General features: G+C 41.5%; 2 protein-coding genes across 3 annotated transcripts in view; both read left to right on the top strand.

Annotated features, from left to right (window-relative positions):
* LOC122939931 (oocyte zinc finger protein XlCOF6.1-like) overlaps nt 1-12,236 on the top strand; it is an 88,340-nt gene extending 76,104 nt beyond the window's left edge. For both annotated transcript variants that reach the window (XM_044296157.1, XM_044296156.1), the window contains exon 3: nt 9,382-12,236. In XM_044296157.1, the coding sequence (XP_044152092.1) occupies nt 9,382-10,550 (1,169 nt within the window). In that variant the 3' untranslated portion in view covers nt 10,551-12,236. The remainder of the gene's footprint in view (nt 1-9,381) is intronic.
* Nucleotides 1-19,181, top strand: part of LOC122939922 (oocyte zinc finger protein XlCOF22-like) — a 348,165-nt gene that overhangs the window by 179,174 nt on the left and 149,810 nt on the right. The window lies entirely within an intron of this gene.

Raw genomic sequence — 19,181 nt, 5'->3', positions numbered from 1 at the left:
TGGAGAGGTCACCGTCACTGGTGGGGTAGCGCAGGGATCAGTACTGGAGAGGTCACCATCACTAGTGGGGTAGCGCAGGGATCAGTACTGGAGAGGTCACCGTCACTGGTGGGGTAGCGCAGGGATCAGTACTGGAGAGGTCACCGTCACTGGTGGGATACCACAGGGGTCAGTACCGGAGAGGACCTCATCACTAGTGGGATACCATAGGGGTCAGTACTGGAGAGGTCACCGTCACTGGTGGGATATCACAGGGGTCAGTATTGGAGAGGTCCTTGTCACTAGTGGGGTACCACAGGGGTCAGTATTGGACCCTAATCTCATCAATATAGTCATGAATAATCTTGCAGAGGTAAAATATGAATTTTTGCTGACGATATTAAACTGTGTAAACTAATTAATACAAAAGTGGACAGAATACTGCTTCAGATGGATCTGGATAAATTGGAGGCTTGGGCAGAAAAATGGCAAATGAGGTTTAACACTGACAAATGTAAGGTTATGCACATGGGAAGGAATAATGCAAGTCACCCGTACATAATAAATGGAAAAAAATGGTTAAACTGACATAGAAAAAGTCTTACAGGATTTGTATCAACTTTGCAGGATAACAGGCTGAACTGGATGGATGGATGATGCTAAATAACTGTAGATTCTATAGTTTTTAAGTTCCCCTGTGCCCTCATATTAGTGCTGGCAGCTGCAAATAGTGTTGAGCGAATCGAAGTTAAACTAATTGACTTTGATCTGAATTTAACCCTTTCATGACCAAGGGTCATTGATGCCCCAATGTCCAGGTCAAAATTTACAGTTCTGGTATGCACTGTTTTAAATAATAATATCTTTACAAGTGCTTTGCATATCATAACTGTTTTGACTTTATTGTTTCCAAGACACATAGGGTAAATATTTTATTGACTGATTTAATAAATTACTGTGTTTTTTTTTATTATTATGAGCAGAGAAATAGTGAAAAAAGTTTTTTTTTTTAACTTTTTTTTGTTAATTTGGCCACTACACTCCCTTGATTAGTAGTACAAATGCAAATATTGATACCAAAATATATTACCTTACTGATCAGGACATATAGAATATCTGAATTGTGTACGTCACCCATTCCCAGGGCACTTTATGGCGCCCAGAAGTAAAGGCATACCTTTCAGCTTTAAAGTGCCATTTTTTCCATAGGCCATTAGATAGCAGCATGTTGTCTTTGCAGTGGCCCTATGCAGCCAAAACATAAAAAATCACCCAAAAAGGACACTACTGGGTTAAATAGTCATCTTAAAGTATTTAACGAGGGGTATATTGTAAAAATGCAATTTTCCATTTTTTTCCACTTTTTGTTGGAAAATGGAACAAAAAATAAAAAAAATTGAATTTTTTCACTTTGCTGCTAATTTAGCCCAAATTACTGCAAACATGCTGCAAGCTATCAAGAAAAAGCACCCCAATATCAATGCAGGAAACTCTCCTGCACAAAATTACACCCCAATTGTGTACGTCGCCCATTCCCAGGGCACTTTATGGCGCCCAGAAGTAAAGGCATACCTTTCAGCTTTAAAGTGCAATTTTTTCCATAGGCCATCAGATAGCAGCATGTTGTCTTTGCAGTGGCCCTATGCAGCCAAAACATAAAAAAATCACCCAAAAAGGACACTACTGTGTAAAATAGACAATACAAAGTATTCAACAAGAGGTTTATTGTAAAATAACTTTTTAAATTTTTTACACCTTTTGTTGGAACATGTAACAAAACTGCATTTTTTCACTATGCTGCTGATTTAGCAAACTACAAAAATAAATAAATACTAGTATAAGTACTTTATGTACCAAAAATACCAAAAGAGAACAGCATTATATATATTTTTCTTCATCAAGAAAATTTTAAAGCGTGCCCGTGTATGATACACTTTAAAACAGTTTCCAATACACAGTGCTGGCCGAGAGGGGCAGTCAGGGCAAAAGTATCTTGCGTCTCGTCTGATGCCTCTTTTTGAGCAGACACGGCACCTCCTTTGTGGATGTCTTTGGTTTTGTGTTGGGGGTATAGCTGCAATAAAGTGCCTTTCAACTAATCTCATGATTTCTTCTGCTTCCAGTGGTAGGGTGGGGCCTCTAATCGGGGTACATTAATTTCTCAAAAACTATTTCTTGATAGCAAAGAAATGTTTGTGTTCCCCCAGACTTTTTGTACAGCACATAGGAGTTGTACATTGCCATCTGTAGCAAATAGATAGATAACTTTTTATACCATACATAGGACTTGCGCATTACCTCGTATGGTTTAAGTACCTGATCAGACAGGTCAGTGCCCCCCATGTACTTATTGTATTCTAGTATGCAAGTCTGTTTTTGTTTATCAGTGGTGGACCCCCTTTCTCTTACTGGCACTGTGGCTTCTGTGTGAATCGTACTTAGCATAAGTACATCTTTTCTGTCCTTGTAGCATAGTGCCAGCAGGTTGCCACTACGAAGGGCATCAGATTATCCTCTTTGTAGTTTTTTTGCCAGCAGTGATTGTGGAAAACCTCTGCGATTTCTCCTGAATTTGCCACATGCTCCCGTATTTGCTTCTTGCAGGCTCTGGAAAAGGGGAATGCTTGTGTAATAATTGTCTATAAATAATTTGTATCCCTTTTGTAACAGAGGACCCATTAGTTCCCAGACAACTTTTCCATTTGTTCCTAAACCAGCTGGGCATCCTTGGGGGTCTAATTCGCTGTCCCTCCCTTGGTACACTCGAAATGCAGAAGTGTAACCTGTTGTGCTTTCACACAACTTGTAAAGTTTGATGCCATATCTGGCCCGCTTGGATGGAAGGAATTGCTTGAAATGTAACCTTCCTCAACTGAGACATTTTCAGAGGGGGTATAAACCGTTAAACATTTTTCTGACAGATAATCTAGAAGCGGCCTAATTTTATATAACCAGTCATAATCCGGAGAAGAATTTGAGGGGCACTGACTGTTGTCATTGAAATGGAAGAACTTGAGGAGTATTTCATATCGCTGTCTGGACATAACAGTTGCAAAACTTGGGGTGCTATGGATGGGACTTGCCTCCCAATAAGACCGTATTGTAGTTTTTTTTTACGATACCCATTGAAAATGTTAAGGCCAAAAATGTTTTCATTTCTTCCACATTTGTGGGTGTCCATTGTCCAGGCCGGGCATAGTAAGAGGAGGGGTTATTTGAAATATATTGAGCACCATAAAAATTTGTCTCTTTTACAAAAAGCTCAAAAAGGTTGTCCGGTAAATCCAGTTACATCCACTGTAATACCTGGTACAGCATTAAATTCTAAGACAAACAGGATGCCTGTACTTGGGGGTTGCCAATTCAGAGATGCAATTTGAGGGAGCCTTTCAGGCACTTGTGCCTCTCTGCTGGAAGTTGGTGTATCTCTGCTGGTGCTAGGTGTGTCAGAACTTGGTGCACTTGTAGTTGTGACATCTCTGCTGGTGCTAGGCGTGTCAGAACTTAGTGCACTTGTAGTTGTGACATCTCTGCTGGTGCTAGGCGTGTCAGAACTTGGTGCACTTGTAGTTGTGACATCTCTGCTGGTGCTAGGTGTGTCTGAACTTGGTGCACTTGTAGTTGTGACATCTCTGCTGGTGCTAGGCGTGTCAGAACTTGGTGCACTTGTAGTTGTGACATCTCTGCTGGTGCTAGGCGTGTCAGAACTTGGTGCACTTGTAGTTGTGACATCTCTGCTGGTGCTAGGCGTGTCAGAACTTGGTGCACTTGTAGTTGTGACATCTCTGCTGGTGCTAGGCGTGTCAGAACTTGGTGCACTTGTAGTTGTGACATCTCTGCTGGTGCTAGGCGTGTCAGAATTTGGTGCACTTGTAGTTGTGACATCTCTGCTGGTGCTAGGCGTGTCAGAACTTGGTGCACTTGTAGTTGTGACATCTCTGGTGGTGCTAGGCGTGTCAGAATTTGGTGCACTTGTAGTTGTGACATCTCTGCTGGTGCTAGGAGTGTCAGAACTTGGTGCACTTGTAGTTGTGACATCTCTGCTGGTGCTAGGCGTGTCAGAATTTGGTGCACTTGTAGTTGTGACATCTCTGCTGGTGCTAGGCGTGTCTGAACTTGGTGCACTTGTAGTTGTGACATCTCTGCTGGTGCTAGGCGTGTCTGAACTTGGTGCACTTGTAGTTGTGACATCTCTGCTGGTGCTAGGCGTGTCAGAATTTTGTGGTTTGGTGGTTCTGCACCTCTTTGATAATCGTCCAGCGTGCACACTACTGTCAAAGCTCTCTGTGTCGCTCTCCTCAAAACCACAGAAACTGACATCACTATCAGCGTTATCAGACAGCTCACTGTCCAAGCACAGCAGTTCGTAAGCCTCATCTGCAGTGTACTGTTTCTGAGACATATTTCTGAAATAAAATTTAAAAAATAACTATCAGTGAACACACTATTATTTATTCTCCATTTAACTATATTAGGATGGATTAAAACAGAAAGTGTTCCTTTTGTTTTCCGTTATACCAATTCTGTTATTTTTCATTATAACCATGTTATACAGAAATCAAAACGCTTATGTGAGTGACCCCCCCCCCCTAACCCTTGCACTAACCCTAACCCTAACCCCCCCCCCCCTTCCCTTGCAACCTAATTAGCCCTATGTGACTTTTGGTCAGTTATTTCCATCAGTTATTGTGAGCCAAAACTAGGTGCAAATCTTTACATCATACCTGATCTCTGAGTAGGCGTCACTACTAGTTTTGGCTCACAATAACTGATGGAAATCACTGATCAAATAACTGAAGTGTGAACTCAGCCTTACAATTCTGGAATGTATTGTATACAGTAACACTGACAGCATTATGCAAGGGTTACACTGCATCATAAATCAATATAATGCTATGTGACCCCGTCAGTGCTGGAAGGTCAGGATGGGTGCTCTCGCTGACACGTGCTGAGAGACCAATGCGTGGAGCTCGCTTGTGTAAAAGCGATGCAACACAGGTGTCATGAAGATATAAATTTTTTTGCGGATCCTTGTTTTGCGGACTGCAAAATTCATGCGGTCATGTGCATGAGCCGCAGCATATCCAACTTTATGGGTAAATAAAGGACACTACTCTTTTCACTGAAATTGGATATTGTGCGGCTTTTTTTCTTCTCTAAAGCCTCATTCACACATCAGTGTTCCATGCAAGTGTGCAGGATGCCATCCGTGTTTCGTGGATCATTAGAACGAAAAAACTAAGACGGATCCTTTATGGATGCATAACTGATCACATTTTCACGGATTTGAGCACGGACACGGATGTGTGAATGAGACTTAACTGTCAGATGGTTGATCCCACCTAAACTGCTGTCACTCTTTTTTTTCCATACCTGCCTAATCAAGTGTGTATCCACCTGACTTCTCCACAACGCAACTGATGGTCCCAACCCCATTTATAAGGCAAGAAATCCCACTTATTAAACCTGACAGGGCACACCTGTGAAGTGAAAACCATTTCAGGTGACTACCTCTTGAAGCTCATCAAGAGAATGCCAAGAGTGTGCAAAGCAGTAATCAAAGCAAAAGGTGGCTACCTTGAAGAACCTAGAATATCACATATTTTCATTTGTTTCACACTTTTTTGTTATGTATATAATTCCACATGTGTTAATTCATAGTTTTGATGCCTTCAGTGTGAATCTACAATTTTCATAGTCATGAAAATAAAGAAAACTCTTTGAATGAGAAGGTGTGTCCAAACTTTTGGTCTGTATATATATATATATATATAAAAAATTAGGGCAGCACTCTCCGTGTAGGAATAAATTGTGTGCCTTACCAATTATCTGCTGTATAAAAAAGAAAAAAAATCGGCGTCACATTCAGATAAAGTGAAAAAAGTGGCGTCCTTTATTCACCCAAGTAGCGATATTTCAGTTCTCTTACTGGTACTAAGCAGATTATATAAAAGAACTGAAACATCACTAAAGGACACCACTTTTTTCAATTTACCTGGATGTGACTCTGCTTTTTTTTATATACTGTATAGATATCAAAAGGAAAATTCAAGGCAGCACAAAATTGTAACCAAAGTATGGATTGCCCGCAATAAGACGCAACCCACCGTCTTGAAATACAAAGAAGAAAAGACTGCAGCACTCCCAATCGGTGAAAAAAATGTGAGGTTCTTTATTCACCCATGCGACGTTTCAGTCCGCTTTCTGAGACTTGTATTTCAAGACGGTGGGTTGCGTCTTATTGCGCGCAATCCATACTTTGGTTACAATTTTGTGCTGCCTTGAATTTTCCTTTTGATATACATATATATATATATATATATATATATATATATATATAAGAAAAGAGGACTGCACTCCAAATTGTGATCAAAATCCAAGTAGTTTTATTCACCCATAGTATGGCAAATCTTGCTGTATATATATATACACTATATATATGAAGAAAAGCTGCGTCACATCAAGATGAAGTAAAAAAAAAAAAAAGTGGTGTCTGTTATTCACCCAAGTGGCGATGTTTCAGTTCTCTTACTGGGGCTAAGCAGATTATCTTCCAGTAAAAGGACACCACTTTTTTTCAATTTACCTGGATGTGACGTGTATATGTATATGTATATATATATATATATATATATATATATATATATATATATATATATATATACCCTTATAGAAATGTCTTTTCATTTCTTATTTTTTTTTCCTACCTGACTAATCGGTTTGGGGCAAATGATAGATAATATGGAGATAATAATCTATATATCTATATACTATGTATAAAGATATATAGAGAAGTGTCACACTGTGTCTTCAGTCCTCCTTCACTGGATCGCTGTGAAAGAGGAAGGAGGAGAAGGGGGGCTGAAATAAGGACAGGAGTGCTGTGTCATGTAAACATTTGACCACCAGGATTGGACAATCGTGGTGGTCAACAGAATATATTCTGCCCAGAAACTCAGTTATCCCTGGGCAGAAGAAGGAAGCAGGGGAAGATCGAGGCATGTCTTTTAATTTTTAGCGATGTTCAGAAGGAGGAGGGAGGAGGAGGCTGAGGCTGAGGCTGAAGGGGAACGCCGGTTCATGTAAGCCATATGACCACCACGATTGGACAAAAATCGTGGTGGTCAACAGATACTATTCTGCCCAGAAACAGACGCTAAAGGCTCGGTTATCTCTGGGCAGAAGCAGGAAGCCGATTACATTGCAGGGAAGCGCTGCATAGAGCAGTGAAGCAGCGCTTCCTCTAATTAAAGGTCCAGACGTCTATATACGTGATAACTGCACGGGGCATGTGTAGTTATCACGTATATAGACAGATTGAGAACGTGAAGGGGTTAAGGAAAAATTTGATTCATTACGAAGCCAAATTTCCTTGCGCTCCGTGGTAAGAAATCTTTTTGTTTTTTAAATGATGGGTACACGTGTTACAAAGTTAAAGTAAGAAGCCAAGGAATGCGATATGACCCATAATGCCGTGCAGCTAGCCAATCAGCAGATAGTCATCACCTGTGATGTCCCAGCCCCATAAAGGCCTCATCTCGAGTGGTCGCCGCCATTTTACTGTGAACTGAGCATAGGGAGAAATTTGGCAAGCACTAGGGACAGTGTTTTAGCAATCTTTTAATTGTAGAATATTGGATAGGGACACACGTATGTTGAGCAGAAGGTGGGCCATTCCTTTAGTGGTTTGAGCTTTCATGAGGCCTTTATCACACGATCAATATTTAGCATCAGGATTTGATCATGATTTGGAAGCCAAAAACAGGAGTGGGTCCAAAACAGACAAGACATGCAAATATTTTCATCACATGTTATCTCTGTTTTGGACCCACTGTTTCTACCTTACCAATATTGATCAATTACTGATGCAAAAAAATGACCAAATACTGACCGTGTGATAGAGGCATGCAGGACTTTGTTTCCATCTGAATAAAAGCATGGTAAACTGAGCACGAGGCCTCTATCCCATGGTCAGTATTTTGCATCAGGATTTGATCATGATTTGGAAGTCAAAAGCAGGAGTGGGTCCAAAACACAGAAGACATGCAAATATTTCCATTACATTTTATTTCTGTTTTGGATCCACTGCTGCTTTTGCCTTACAAATACTAATCAAATGCTGACTAAATACTGATGGTTTGAAGGCAGTTGCTCAAACTACAGGATCTGCTTTTTTGTGGCTGTTTTTAGATGGATCAGAAGAACGGGAAAATAAACAGTAATGTGAACACAGCCTTACTGCTGATACCCTCCCCACTGTCATGGGGCCACTACTTGAATCTTGGGCCACTGCATGGTTAAGTCCATGCCGATAAATTAGACCTGACTCTAACATTGACCTGTAATACTAAGCTTACATTTCTGTTATTTGGTCAGTTAATTCCATCAGTTATTGTGAGTCAAATTCAGGAGCCAAGCCTACTCTCAGATTAAATATAATGACTAGATCAGCACCTGTTCTGTGGTTTGGGCCACACCTGCTTTGGGCTGACAAATAAGTGAAGTGTGAACTAAGCCTAATAGTGACACACAGTCATTCTATAGCTAACAGAAGGGATTCAAACACAAATCTTTCAACTGCCTCAAGATAGATTAAAAGAACCTATTTTCTCTCCACTACTTTATTGGCGCTGCCTCAATGTCCTTATTTTGTTCAACTAAGGAGTCATTGGGACACCTGCAGGGGCAGGCAGCTTCTTTTTTTTTTTTGCTTTACTGAAGGATGCTGTATGCTTTTCTTTTGATTTAGCTAGGGGTTAGCTAGGACTGTTAGTGGCCTGCCCAATGGTGCGCACGTCCATATATGTGACCTGCCTGTCATTCTGATGCATAGTAACTGTTTCGCTATCAGAATGGATTGGCTATGCCTGTTGCTGCAATGCACAGTGAAGTACACTGATATACACTCTTTCAAAAGTTTAACTACAGGCTGGTATAGACCTGATTTAACATAATTATGACGAATTAATTTGCAACAAAGCAAATTGTTTAGAGAAATTTGGCGAAGTGAACAAATTGAATGTTTGTAAACTTCGCACACCGCTAGCTACAATGTTTATTGCTGTTTAGCAAGTAGATTTTTGAAAATAAATTATGAATCACTTTCATTTATTTGTATCCACTCCTAGCTTTCCCTAAAAAATAAATAAAAAATATTAAACTGCTAATACATTCCTTTGACTTTTTTGTACATGACCATACTGTTTCTCTCCTGAGATGTGCTCCATGCTAAAGTGTGTGTAGCCAACATGGAGATGGACACCACCTTATAGCCTTAACTCACAGGTCCTTTTTATTATTCTCCACTGAGCATTTTTTTTATATAGAAATGCAATAACATATTAATATAATGTTAAGTGTATGTAATATAAAAATGATAAAAATAACTTTTATTCTTGGCAGGTGACTGTATTGGGAGCTCAGAGGAACATGTGATATCTTCACATTTTAAAGCAAATAATCATGGTACAACAGCTGATACATATGAAGAACATGTCATTATCTCAGAAATACCCTTCATCCTCCACAGCAAAGATTCATCATCTGATACTTTCAAACAGGTCCGATTTTCCAATTCATCACAGACTGTTAAGCAAAACAAAAGTCTCGGAAGAAGTGAACAACAAAGCACTCACTCAGGGGAGAAGCCATTTTCATGTTCACAATGTGGGAAATGTTTTAACCGGAAATCAAATCTTGTTCAACATGAAAGAATTCACACAGGGGAGAAGCCATTTTCATGTTCAGAATGTGGAAAATGTTTTACAGCCAGTACAAATCTTCTGAGACATAAGAGAATTCACACTGGGTCAAAATCATTTTCATGTTCAGAATGTGGCAAATTATTTACCCAGAAATCAGATCTTATTAAACATAGGAGAATTCACACAGGGGAGAAGCCATTTTCATGTTCACAATGTGGGAAATGTTTTAACCAGAAATCTATTCTTGTTGTACATGAAAGAATTCACACAGGGGAGAAGCCATTTTCATGTTCAAAATGTGAAAAATGTTTTATAGAAAAATCTGATCTTCTTAGACATGAGAGAAGTCACACTGGGTCAAAACCATTTTCATGTTCAGAATGTGGAAAATGTTTTACCCAGAAATCAATTCTTGTTAAACATCAGAGAATTCATACAGGCGAGAAGCCATTTTCATGTTTTGAATGTGGAAAATGCTTTGCCCAGAAATCAATTCTTGTTACACATAAAAGAACTCACACAGGGGAGAAGCCATTTTCATGTTCACAATGTGGAAAATGTTTTGCCCAGAAATCAATTCTTGTTATACATGAGAGAATTCACACAGGAGAGAAGCCTTTTCCATGTTTAGAATGTGGAAAACGTTTTACAGATAAATCACATCTTGTTACACATCATAAAATTCACACAGGGGAGAAGCCATTTCTATGTTTAGAATGTGGAAAACGCTTTAACTTGAAATCAGAACTTGTTAGACATCAGAGAATTCACACAGGTGAGAAGCCATATTTATGTTCAGATTGTGGAAAATGTTTTAATAGGAAATTAAATCTCGTTAGACATCAGAAAATTCACACTCCCAGGTAGAAGCCATTTTGATAAATCTTATTTGGCAAGTGTTTTAACTAAAACTCAGCTCTAATTGCACATCCGAAAACTCACAGAAGGAAAAAAAATAATTATGCCCACAAAGTTTCATCCACAAATTACACCTTAAGCATAAAAAAGGGTTGGCCATTTCATAACCAAAATTCCTACAAAACCATAGACTGAATGCTGAGGTGAAGTAAATTCTTACTTCACCTCTGGTGCTGTCCCAGAAAGCCTTTGTCTTGACGTCCATAGTGTAGAGCCTGGCCTCCCCATCCATAATCATATGACTACATTCTTGGCCATGACCCCTGCCGCATCCTCTTCTGTGTAGCCGCTGGCTGGACCCATTCAACTAATACCAGATAAGCTTAAAGCAGGTGGCACAGCAGAGATAGCCGTTACATTGATAGTTAACTTGCCATGAAAAGGGCTCCACACTATGAGAAGGAAGTCTGATGCCTTCTTAGATGGTGTCTGAGATGAAGTACACGCAACTTTACAGTTTATTGTGCCACAACATTCCATTTATGGGTGTTTAGGAATTGTTTAGGAATTGTTTTGAAGTGGACAACCCCTTTAAAGCGGCTCTGTCATCAGATCACCCCTATTAAACCAGGCACATAGCCTGGTACGGGTGATCCTGAAGCTTAAAGTAATACATTCCTCCTCATTGTCTGCATCACAGTTGTTGATAAACTTTGTGGTAAAGGAACAGTGCTGGAAGGCATTTATGTCCCACTCAGGCACCTCAGCTGGGTGAGACAGCTAAAATCCAGAGAGCGCAGTCGTCTCAGCAAAGCATAGTTTGCTGAGACAGTTTTGTTTATTAATTCTGGGCTGGATTTTAGTTGGATTGGCAGATAGGAATGGAAGTGGGATCTGCCAATCCACACCCATCCAAGACGGGTATTCCCTTCTACCTGAGGTTATCGCAGGTGAGGCCTGCTGTAATCAGGCTGGCATAAAGCACCTCCCAGTATGTCAGTTTGGGGTAAAGAGTGTGATCCTGGAACAGAGGCCTGCAAGTCTTTGTGTGGTCTCAGCTAGCAGGGCTAAAGGGCCACAAGGCTGTGTAGCAAAATCTCTTCCCTGGGTGAAACAGTGCATGGTGTAGTTATAGCCTGGAGGCTGCTAGACTGTTTGGCTGAAGAACCGGTCCTGATGTCACATGTGAACTGAGTTCTGTAGGTGAGTCAGGAATACCATTTAGTATTAGCAAGTGCCTAGATGGGCAGGTGTTTATTTTGTATTGTGTATGTTTGGGCCAGTGGAAATAAACATTTGGACTTTAATCCTCGTGTCCGTAAAGATATCTGTGATTGTGACCCCCTGAAAGACTGTGATCCCTTACAACTTGTACATAAAAGTGCAAGTTTATCAACAACTGTGACGCCAACAATGAGGAGGAAGGTATTACTTTAAACTGGCAGGCAATTTCAAGCACCAGGAGATGGGGTTTTTCAGTACGAGCACCGCAATGCGATGCCTACTGAAATCTAAACAGCTCCCTCCCCCTGATTGGCAGCGCTAGACCAAGTCGAAGTCATACTCTAGTGCTGTAAATCAAGGAGAGAATTTGCCAAGTTGTCTTAGGCTACTTTCACACTAGCGTTCGGCTGTCCGCTTGTGAGCTCCGTTTGAAGGGTCTCACAAGCGGACCCGAACGCTTCCGTCCAGCCCCAATGCATTCTGAGTGGACGCGGATCCGCTCAGAATGCATCAGTCTGGCGGCGTTCAGCCTCCGCTCCGCTCAGCAGGCGGACACCCGAACGCTGCTTGCAGCGTTCGGGTGTCCGCCTGGCCGTGCGGAGGCGTGCGGATCCGTCCAGACTTACAATGTAAGTCAATGGGGACGGATCCGTTTGAAGATGACACACTATGGCTCAATCTTCAAACGGATCCGTCCCCCATTGACTTTCAATGTAAAAGTCTGGACGGATCCGTTCAGGCTAATTTCACACTTAGACATTTTTTGACAATATAATGCAGACGGATCCGTTCTGAACGGAGCCACCGTCTGCATTAATATGAGCGGATCCGTTCAGAACGGATCCGATCGAACGCTAGTGTGAAAGTAGCCTTAATCGGACATCTTGGATTTCTATCTTAAAGAGCCTAGCAAAAGAGTTAATTTATTTTTAGTATGTATTCTAATGTGTTGTGTTTTTGGTAGAGAATAGAGTTCTCTAAGTAGTCAATTAAAATAAATGTCTTCTAAAAGGACTAGCAATGTGTAATGGTGTTCAGTGAGATTAATGCACTCTATGGATATTTTATAGTGTGCTTTATTGGTTTAAGTGTAAATCAAGTGTATTACCAACGATCGCGGACATTAGCTGCGGGTAACTGCTCACCTGGTGCCTTCTGTTTCATTGAGCAGTTACCCGCAGCTAATGTCCGCGATCGTTGGTAATGCCGACCACAGACATTTGACTCCTCAGGTGCCATGGTTAAATGTGACCACGATGTCTGAGGAGGCTAAAACCCCGAAGTGCATGCTTCTGGGTCAGGCTCGCTTTCCCCCAGCGGAGATTGGGGATTAGACACTGATGTCTATGTACTACAGTAGGCTGTGGCATTTTAAGCTATGATAATGATATGCCTTCATCATCCAGCCAGGCCTGAGTTAACTAATACCAGCTATACTAGGTAGCAACAGAGTTCACTATTTATCTTAGTAGACACTTTAGCTACTTACTTCCACTCCACCAAGGCCGGGTACCTTGGTGGCACGTCTTATATCACAGTCTAATAAAATTAGCAGGGAGGGTGTGGACTCTGATGATGGTTGTTTGTTGGACAGAACTTGGGAGTCGGATTGGGGTGCTGAGGAGGAGGGTGGTCGCAGCAACAGAAATAATGAGCAAAGGCAAAAATGTTCGTGCAGAACCTCCCAAAGAACTGCCAGGGCCATGTCTGCCTCAGGAAACTGGTGATGCCGCTGACACACCCAAAATGTGCCACAGCAAATCCAAGCTCAGCTGCCTCTAGGTCTGTGCAAGTATATCTGGTCTGTCAGTATTTCTCCACTCTACCAAAAAACAGAAGCATTGCTCTGTGCAAGCGTAAAATAAGCCATGGGCTTTCAAACACAAATATAGGCACCATAGTTCTACTAATCCACATGAAGCACATTACCCCATCCATTCGATTTGGACCATTCAACCGTTCAGGGGGCTGTCCTGACTATGACAGCGTGAAGTCGCACTTGCTGTGAGCTCCCGCTGCGAGGCTAAAGCAACGGGCTCCTTACTCACCAGCGGACCATTCTCTCTGGCAAATGGTCCGGACAAGAAAGGGCTCTACTGCCGGTACCTCAGAGAGGGGAAGAAGCGGCATCCAACAATTCTTCACCCCGGAGGGGCAGACGGTAACAGGCCACAATCCCCACACTACTGCCTTCTCCCCCATGGCGCATAAAACGAGCGCTGCGGCGCCACCACTTGATCCCCATCCCCTTCAGCCACACAGAGCAGTGGACAGGGACATGGAACTTGACCCGAACAGGGAGAGGGAAGCTATGCCACCAGATGAGGGAGGCCATTTACCGTCACAAGGAAATTTTGAGGGCATTCTGCACAAGGAAATCTCCCCTACAGCTACAGGGTTAAAAGCTGCTGATATTTGCAGACTATTCTAGAGAAGTGTTTCAACAAGGGTCAGCCGGCACTCCGTTTGTAGGCGTGGTGCACGAGTCCAGGTACAAGTAAAAGAAAAGACCGGCACTCACTTTTTTCTTCAGAAAATTTTGCTCTTTATTCGCCACACATCAAGTATTCAGTGACGCGCGTTTCGGCTCTGCTGCGAGCCTTTCTCAAACCAATGGCATATAACAGAATCAAGCAGTATACATGATTTAAATAGACCGTCATAGCGGAAGTGACATCAAGTAGTCATGGTGATTAAACAAACAAATAGAAAAAAGAAAAAAAGAGACAGAAAGCGGAGGGAAAAAAAGGAAAAAGAAAAAAGAACAAAGTAACAATTTGGATAATCAGATACACGTGAGAAGCGGCCCAACTGCAACAGCATCAATGAAAATAGTAACAATTGTAGATTCCTATGAGATACTGTAGTTAATCATAGTAGCTTGCAATTCAGATGATGCGGTTGGGGAGTTCCTCACGTTTTCTGTAAAAATACAAAAAAACAAAGTATAAACTTCACATACACTTAAAAAGAACGGAAATTTACCTGAAGCTATGGAGATCACCCGATTTAACCCCATGGGTTCCAGTGTCTGGAGTGTATGAATCCAATAGGATTCACGCTTCTTTAACATTTTCAATCGATTGCCACCTCTTCGAGGTTGTTGTACCTGCTCAATAATTTGAAAGCGCAGCTGCGCAATATTGTGCTTACAGCGATCAAAATGGTAGGGGACCGGTAAAAGTAAATTATTTTTTCTTATAGTGGACTTGTGCTTGGAGAAGCGATCCTTCATACGCATGGATGTTTCACCTATATACAACAATCCACAAGGGCATTTAAGTAAATATATGATGAAACTGCTATTACATGTGAAGAGGCCTCGAACCGGAAAGCACTTGCCTGTGTGGGGATGTGTGAAATATTCCCCTTTAATTACACTTGAACAGTGTATACACCCTAGGCAAGGGAATGTGCCCTTTCTGGGAGTAGATAAAGTCTTCTGTCGCTTCTCAGTTTGAGCACTGCCCACATCTGCCCTCACTACCATGTCGCGAATGTTTTTATTACGTTTGTAACACAATAAAGGAGGACTTTTAAATTCCTCAATAGAGGGATAAGCTCTAGACAAAATATTCCAATGTTTAGAGAAAATAAAACGACACTTGTTAACCCATGGATGGAACTTGGTAACAAATTGTATACGTGACCCCCTAGACTCCTGTTTAGGGGTCAAGGAGGTAACCTTACCCCTCTCACTATCCAGCAGTGCAGTGGGATACCCTCTATTCTCAAATCTCATAGACATTTCATCAAGACGTTTTTCTTTCACCTCAATGTTAGAAACAATCCTACGTACCCTCTGAAACTGGGAATGGGGTAATGCTTTTTTAACTGTAGGGGGATGATAGCTAGAGAAATGGAGAAGAGAATTTCTGTCCGTATTTTTAATGTACAGATCAGTCACAATTGACCCACTTTCACCCTTGATGACCAGGGTGTCCAAAAAGTTAATTTCATGGTCATGATAGTGCAGAGTAAACTGCAACTCAGGCCAAATCGAATTTAAATAATCTGAGAAGGCACGAAGGGATCGAATGCCGCCCCGCCACACACAAAACACGTCATCGACGAATCTTCGCCAAAAAATACAATGGATTTTAAACAGATCATTGCTGTAAATGTGTTTATCTTCAAACCATGACATGTATGAATTTGCATATGGCGGTGCGGCATTCGAGCCCATCGCGGTCCCACAGCACTGCTGGTAGTAGGTATCCTGAAATAAAAAGTAGTTTTCAGTTAGAATAATTTCAAGTAGCTTCAAAAAAAATTGTCTAGCGCCTTCACTGTGAGAGGAGAAGGATAGAAGCCACTCAGCAGCCCGTATACCCTTCCAGTGGACAATAGAAGTGTACAGAGAACAAACATCAAAAGTTACCGCCATATGCAAATTCATACATGTCATGGTTTGAAGATAAACACATTTACAGCAATGATCTGTTTAAAATCCATTGTATTTTTTGGCGAAGATTCGTCGACGTGTTTTGTGTGTGGCGGGGCGGCATTCGATCCCTTCGTGCCTTCTCAGATTATTTAAATTCGATTTGGCCCGAGTTGCAGTTTACTCTGCACTATCATGACCATGAAATTAACTTTTTGGACACCCTGGTCATCAAGGGTGAAAGTGGGACAATTGTGACTGATCTGTACATTAAAAATACGGACAGAAATTCTCTTCTCCATTTCTCTAGCTATCATCCCCCTACAGTTAAAAAAGCATTACCCCATTCCCAGTTTCAGAGGGTACGTAGGATTGTTTCTAACATTGAGGTGAAAGAAAAACGTCTTGATGAAATGTCAATGAGATTTGAGAATAGAGGGTATCCCACTGCACTGCTGGATAGTGAGAGGGGTAAGGTTACCTCCTTGACCCCTAAACAGGAGTCTAGGGGGTCACGTATACCATTTGTTACCAAGTTCCATCCATGGGTTAACAAGTGTCGTTTTATTTTCTCTAAACATTGGAATATTTTGTCTAGAGCTTATCCCTCTATTGAGGAATTTAAAAGTCCTCCTTTATTGTGTTACAAACGTAATAAAAACATTCGCGACATGGTAGTGAGGGCAGATGTGGGCAGTGCTCAAACTGAGAAGCGACAGAAGACTTTATCTACTCCTAGAAAGGGCACATTCCCTTGCCTAGGGTGTATACACTGTTCAAGTGTAATTAAAGGGGAATATTTCACACATCCCCACACAGGCAAGCGCTTTCCGGTTCGAGGCCTCTTCACATGTAATAGCAGTTTCATCATATATTTACTTAAATGCCCTTGTGGATTGTTGTATATAGGTGAAACATCCATGCGAATGAAGGATCGCTTCTCCAAGCACAAATCCACTATAAGAAAAAATAATTTACTTTTACCGGTCCCCTACCATTTTGATCGCTGTAAGCATAATATTGCGCAGCTGCGCTTTCAAATTATTGAGCAGGTACAACAACCTCGAAGAGGTGGCAATCGATTGAAAATGTTAAAGAAGCGTGAATCCTATTGGATTCATACACTCCAGACACTGGAACCCATGGGGTTAAATCGGGAGTATGATCTCCATAGCTTCCTGTAAATTTCCGTTCTTTTTAAGTGTATGTGAAGTTTATACCTTGTTTTTTTGTATTTTTACAGAAAACGTGAGGAACTCCCCAACCGCATCATCTGAATTGCAAGCTACTATGATTAACTACAGTATCTCATAGGAATCTACAATTGTTACTATTTTCATTGATGCTGTTGCAGTTGGGCCGCTTCTCACGTGTATCTGATTATCCAAATTGTTACTTTGTTCTTTTTTCTTTTTCCTTTTTTTCCCTCCGCTTTCTGTCTCTTTTTTTCTTTTTTCTATTTGTTTGTTTAATCACCATGACTACTTGATGTCACTTCCGCTATGACGGTCTATTTAAATCATGTATACTGCTTGATTCTGTTATATGCCATTGGTTTGAGAAAGGCTCGCAGCAGAGCCGAAACGCGCGTCACTGAATACTTGATGTGTGGCGAATAAAGAGCAAAATTTTCTGAAGAAAAAAGTGAGTGCCGGTCTTTTCTTTTACTTGTACCTGGACTTTGGCCCTGGACTCGTGCACCACGCCTTCAAACGGAGTGCCGGCTGACCCTTGTTGAAACATTTCAGTCTTTTCCAGCGCGAGCACCTGTGTATTTCCTATGCAACATGGCTTCATTCTCCTATACGGAAGAACGGGCACGGGAGATCGTGTCGAATGTGACTGCCAATGTGGACTTTCTCAAAATACCTCCCACGGAGTACCGAGGGAGAGAACTGGAAAAGGAGGTGAGGAGATTAACCTCCTGGGAACTACATGTTTCTACACTCGCTGAATATTGCCGTCTGCACCGGATCCCACGTGGATTGCGAGTTCATCTGAGACCAAAATTTTTTTGCGACAACATTGATTATTGCACTAACTTCTCAAATATATTAAACAAGTGTTCCATGGACTTGATGGTATTAACCATCGAATACCTGACGGAAGCTATTACGGCCAGCAGGCAGAAAATTGCCACAATTGAGATGCAACTGAAGGACGCATTACCAGCAGAGGAATTGATTACTCTAAAATCTAAAGTGGAAAAAATTGGCGCTGACCTCAAACGGGACATTGAAAGCACTAAACGCCAAAAATTTATCAGAGATTCTGAAGATTATCAGAACAAATGTGTGTATAAATGGCAAGATTTGTCTGGTACAGCTATACCCTTATTTACCAGGCAACAACGTCGGGGAGCCTCGATGTCATCTGGATCTGGAAGTGACTCCACTATAGGACCTCCACGTGCGTCTTTTTTAGGCAGAAGGAGGCAAAGACCCCAATCAAGAAAAATACCAGACGAGCAGGACGCCATTATCGGGGGCATCGACGCACCGCGGACAACACGCTCTCAGGTAGAGATGACACTTTAATTTTCAATATTTCCTCTAAAAGTTTGAGTCCACTTCAGTTGCAAGTACTGGAGAAGGGACTATCATTTTGCCCCACTAGTCCGCTGGACAGTTTTGAATTTGATATGGACTGTCAGCGTTTTTTTTAGGAATATTCGACTTAAGGCACACTTCTCAGGTTTGCAATCTACCAGTGTTGAAATGTGCGCAAATAGAGTGACGACCGGTGATACTTGCCTATCATTAAAGGACTTTGGACTGAGAACCAAGAGTCACTTTCAACCACCAAAATGTTACCATCCTGTTGAAACATTTATTTTATTGGTCCAACGTGATATGTTAAAATCTTTACAGGAAACACGACAAAGTGGATTTCATGTGAACCACAACTTGTCGCGACTTGAAAGACAGGCTATTGAAAACCTATTGGATGACGGTAGCCTGATTTTCAAGCCTGCAGACAAGGGGGGTGCTCTTGTCTTGATGGACAAGGAATATTATGTCAATGAGATTCTG

Source organism: Bufo gargarizans, chromosome 6 (assembly GCF_014858855.1).
Source record: "Bufo gargarizans isolate SCDJY-AF-19 chromosome 6, ASM1485885v1, whole genome shotgun sequence".
Lineage (NCBI taxonomy): Eukaryota > Metazoa > Chordata > Amphibia > Anura > Bufonidae > Bufo > Bufo gargarizans.
Note: the sequence above shows the minus strand (reverse complement) of the source record. Positions and strands in the feature narration are given on the sequence as shown.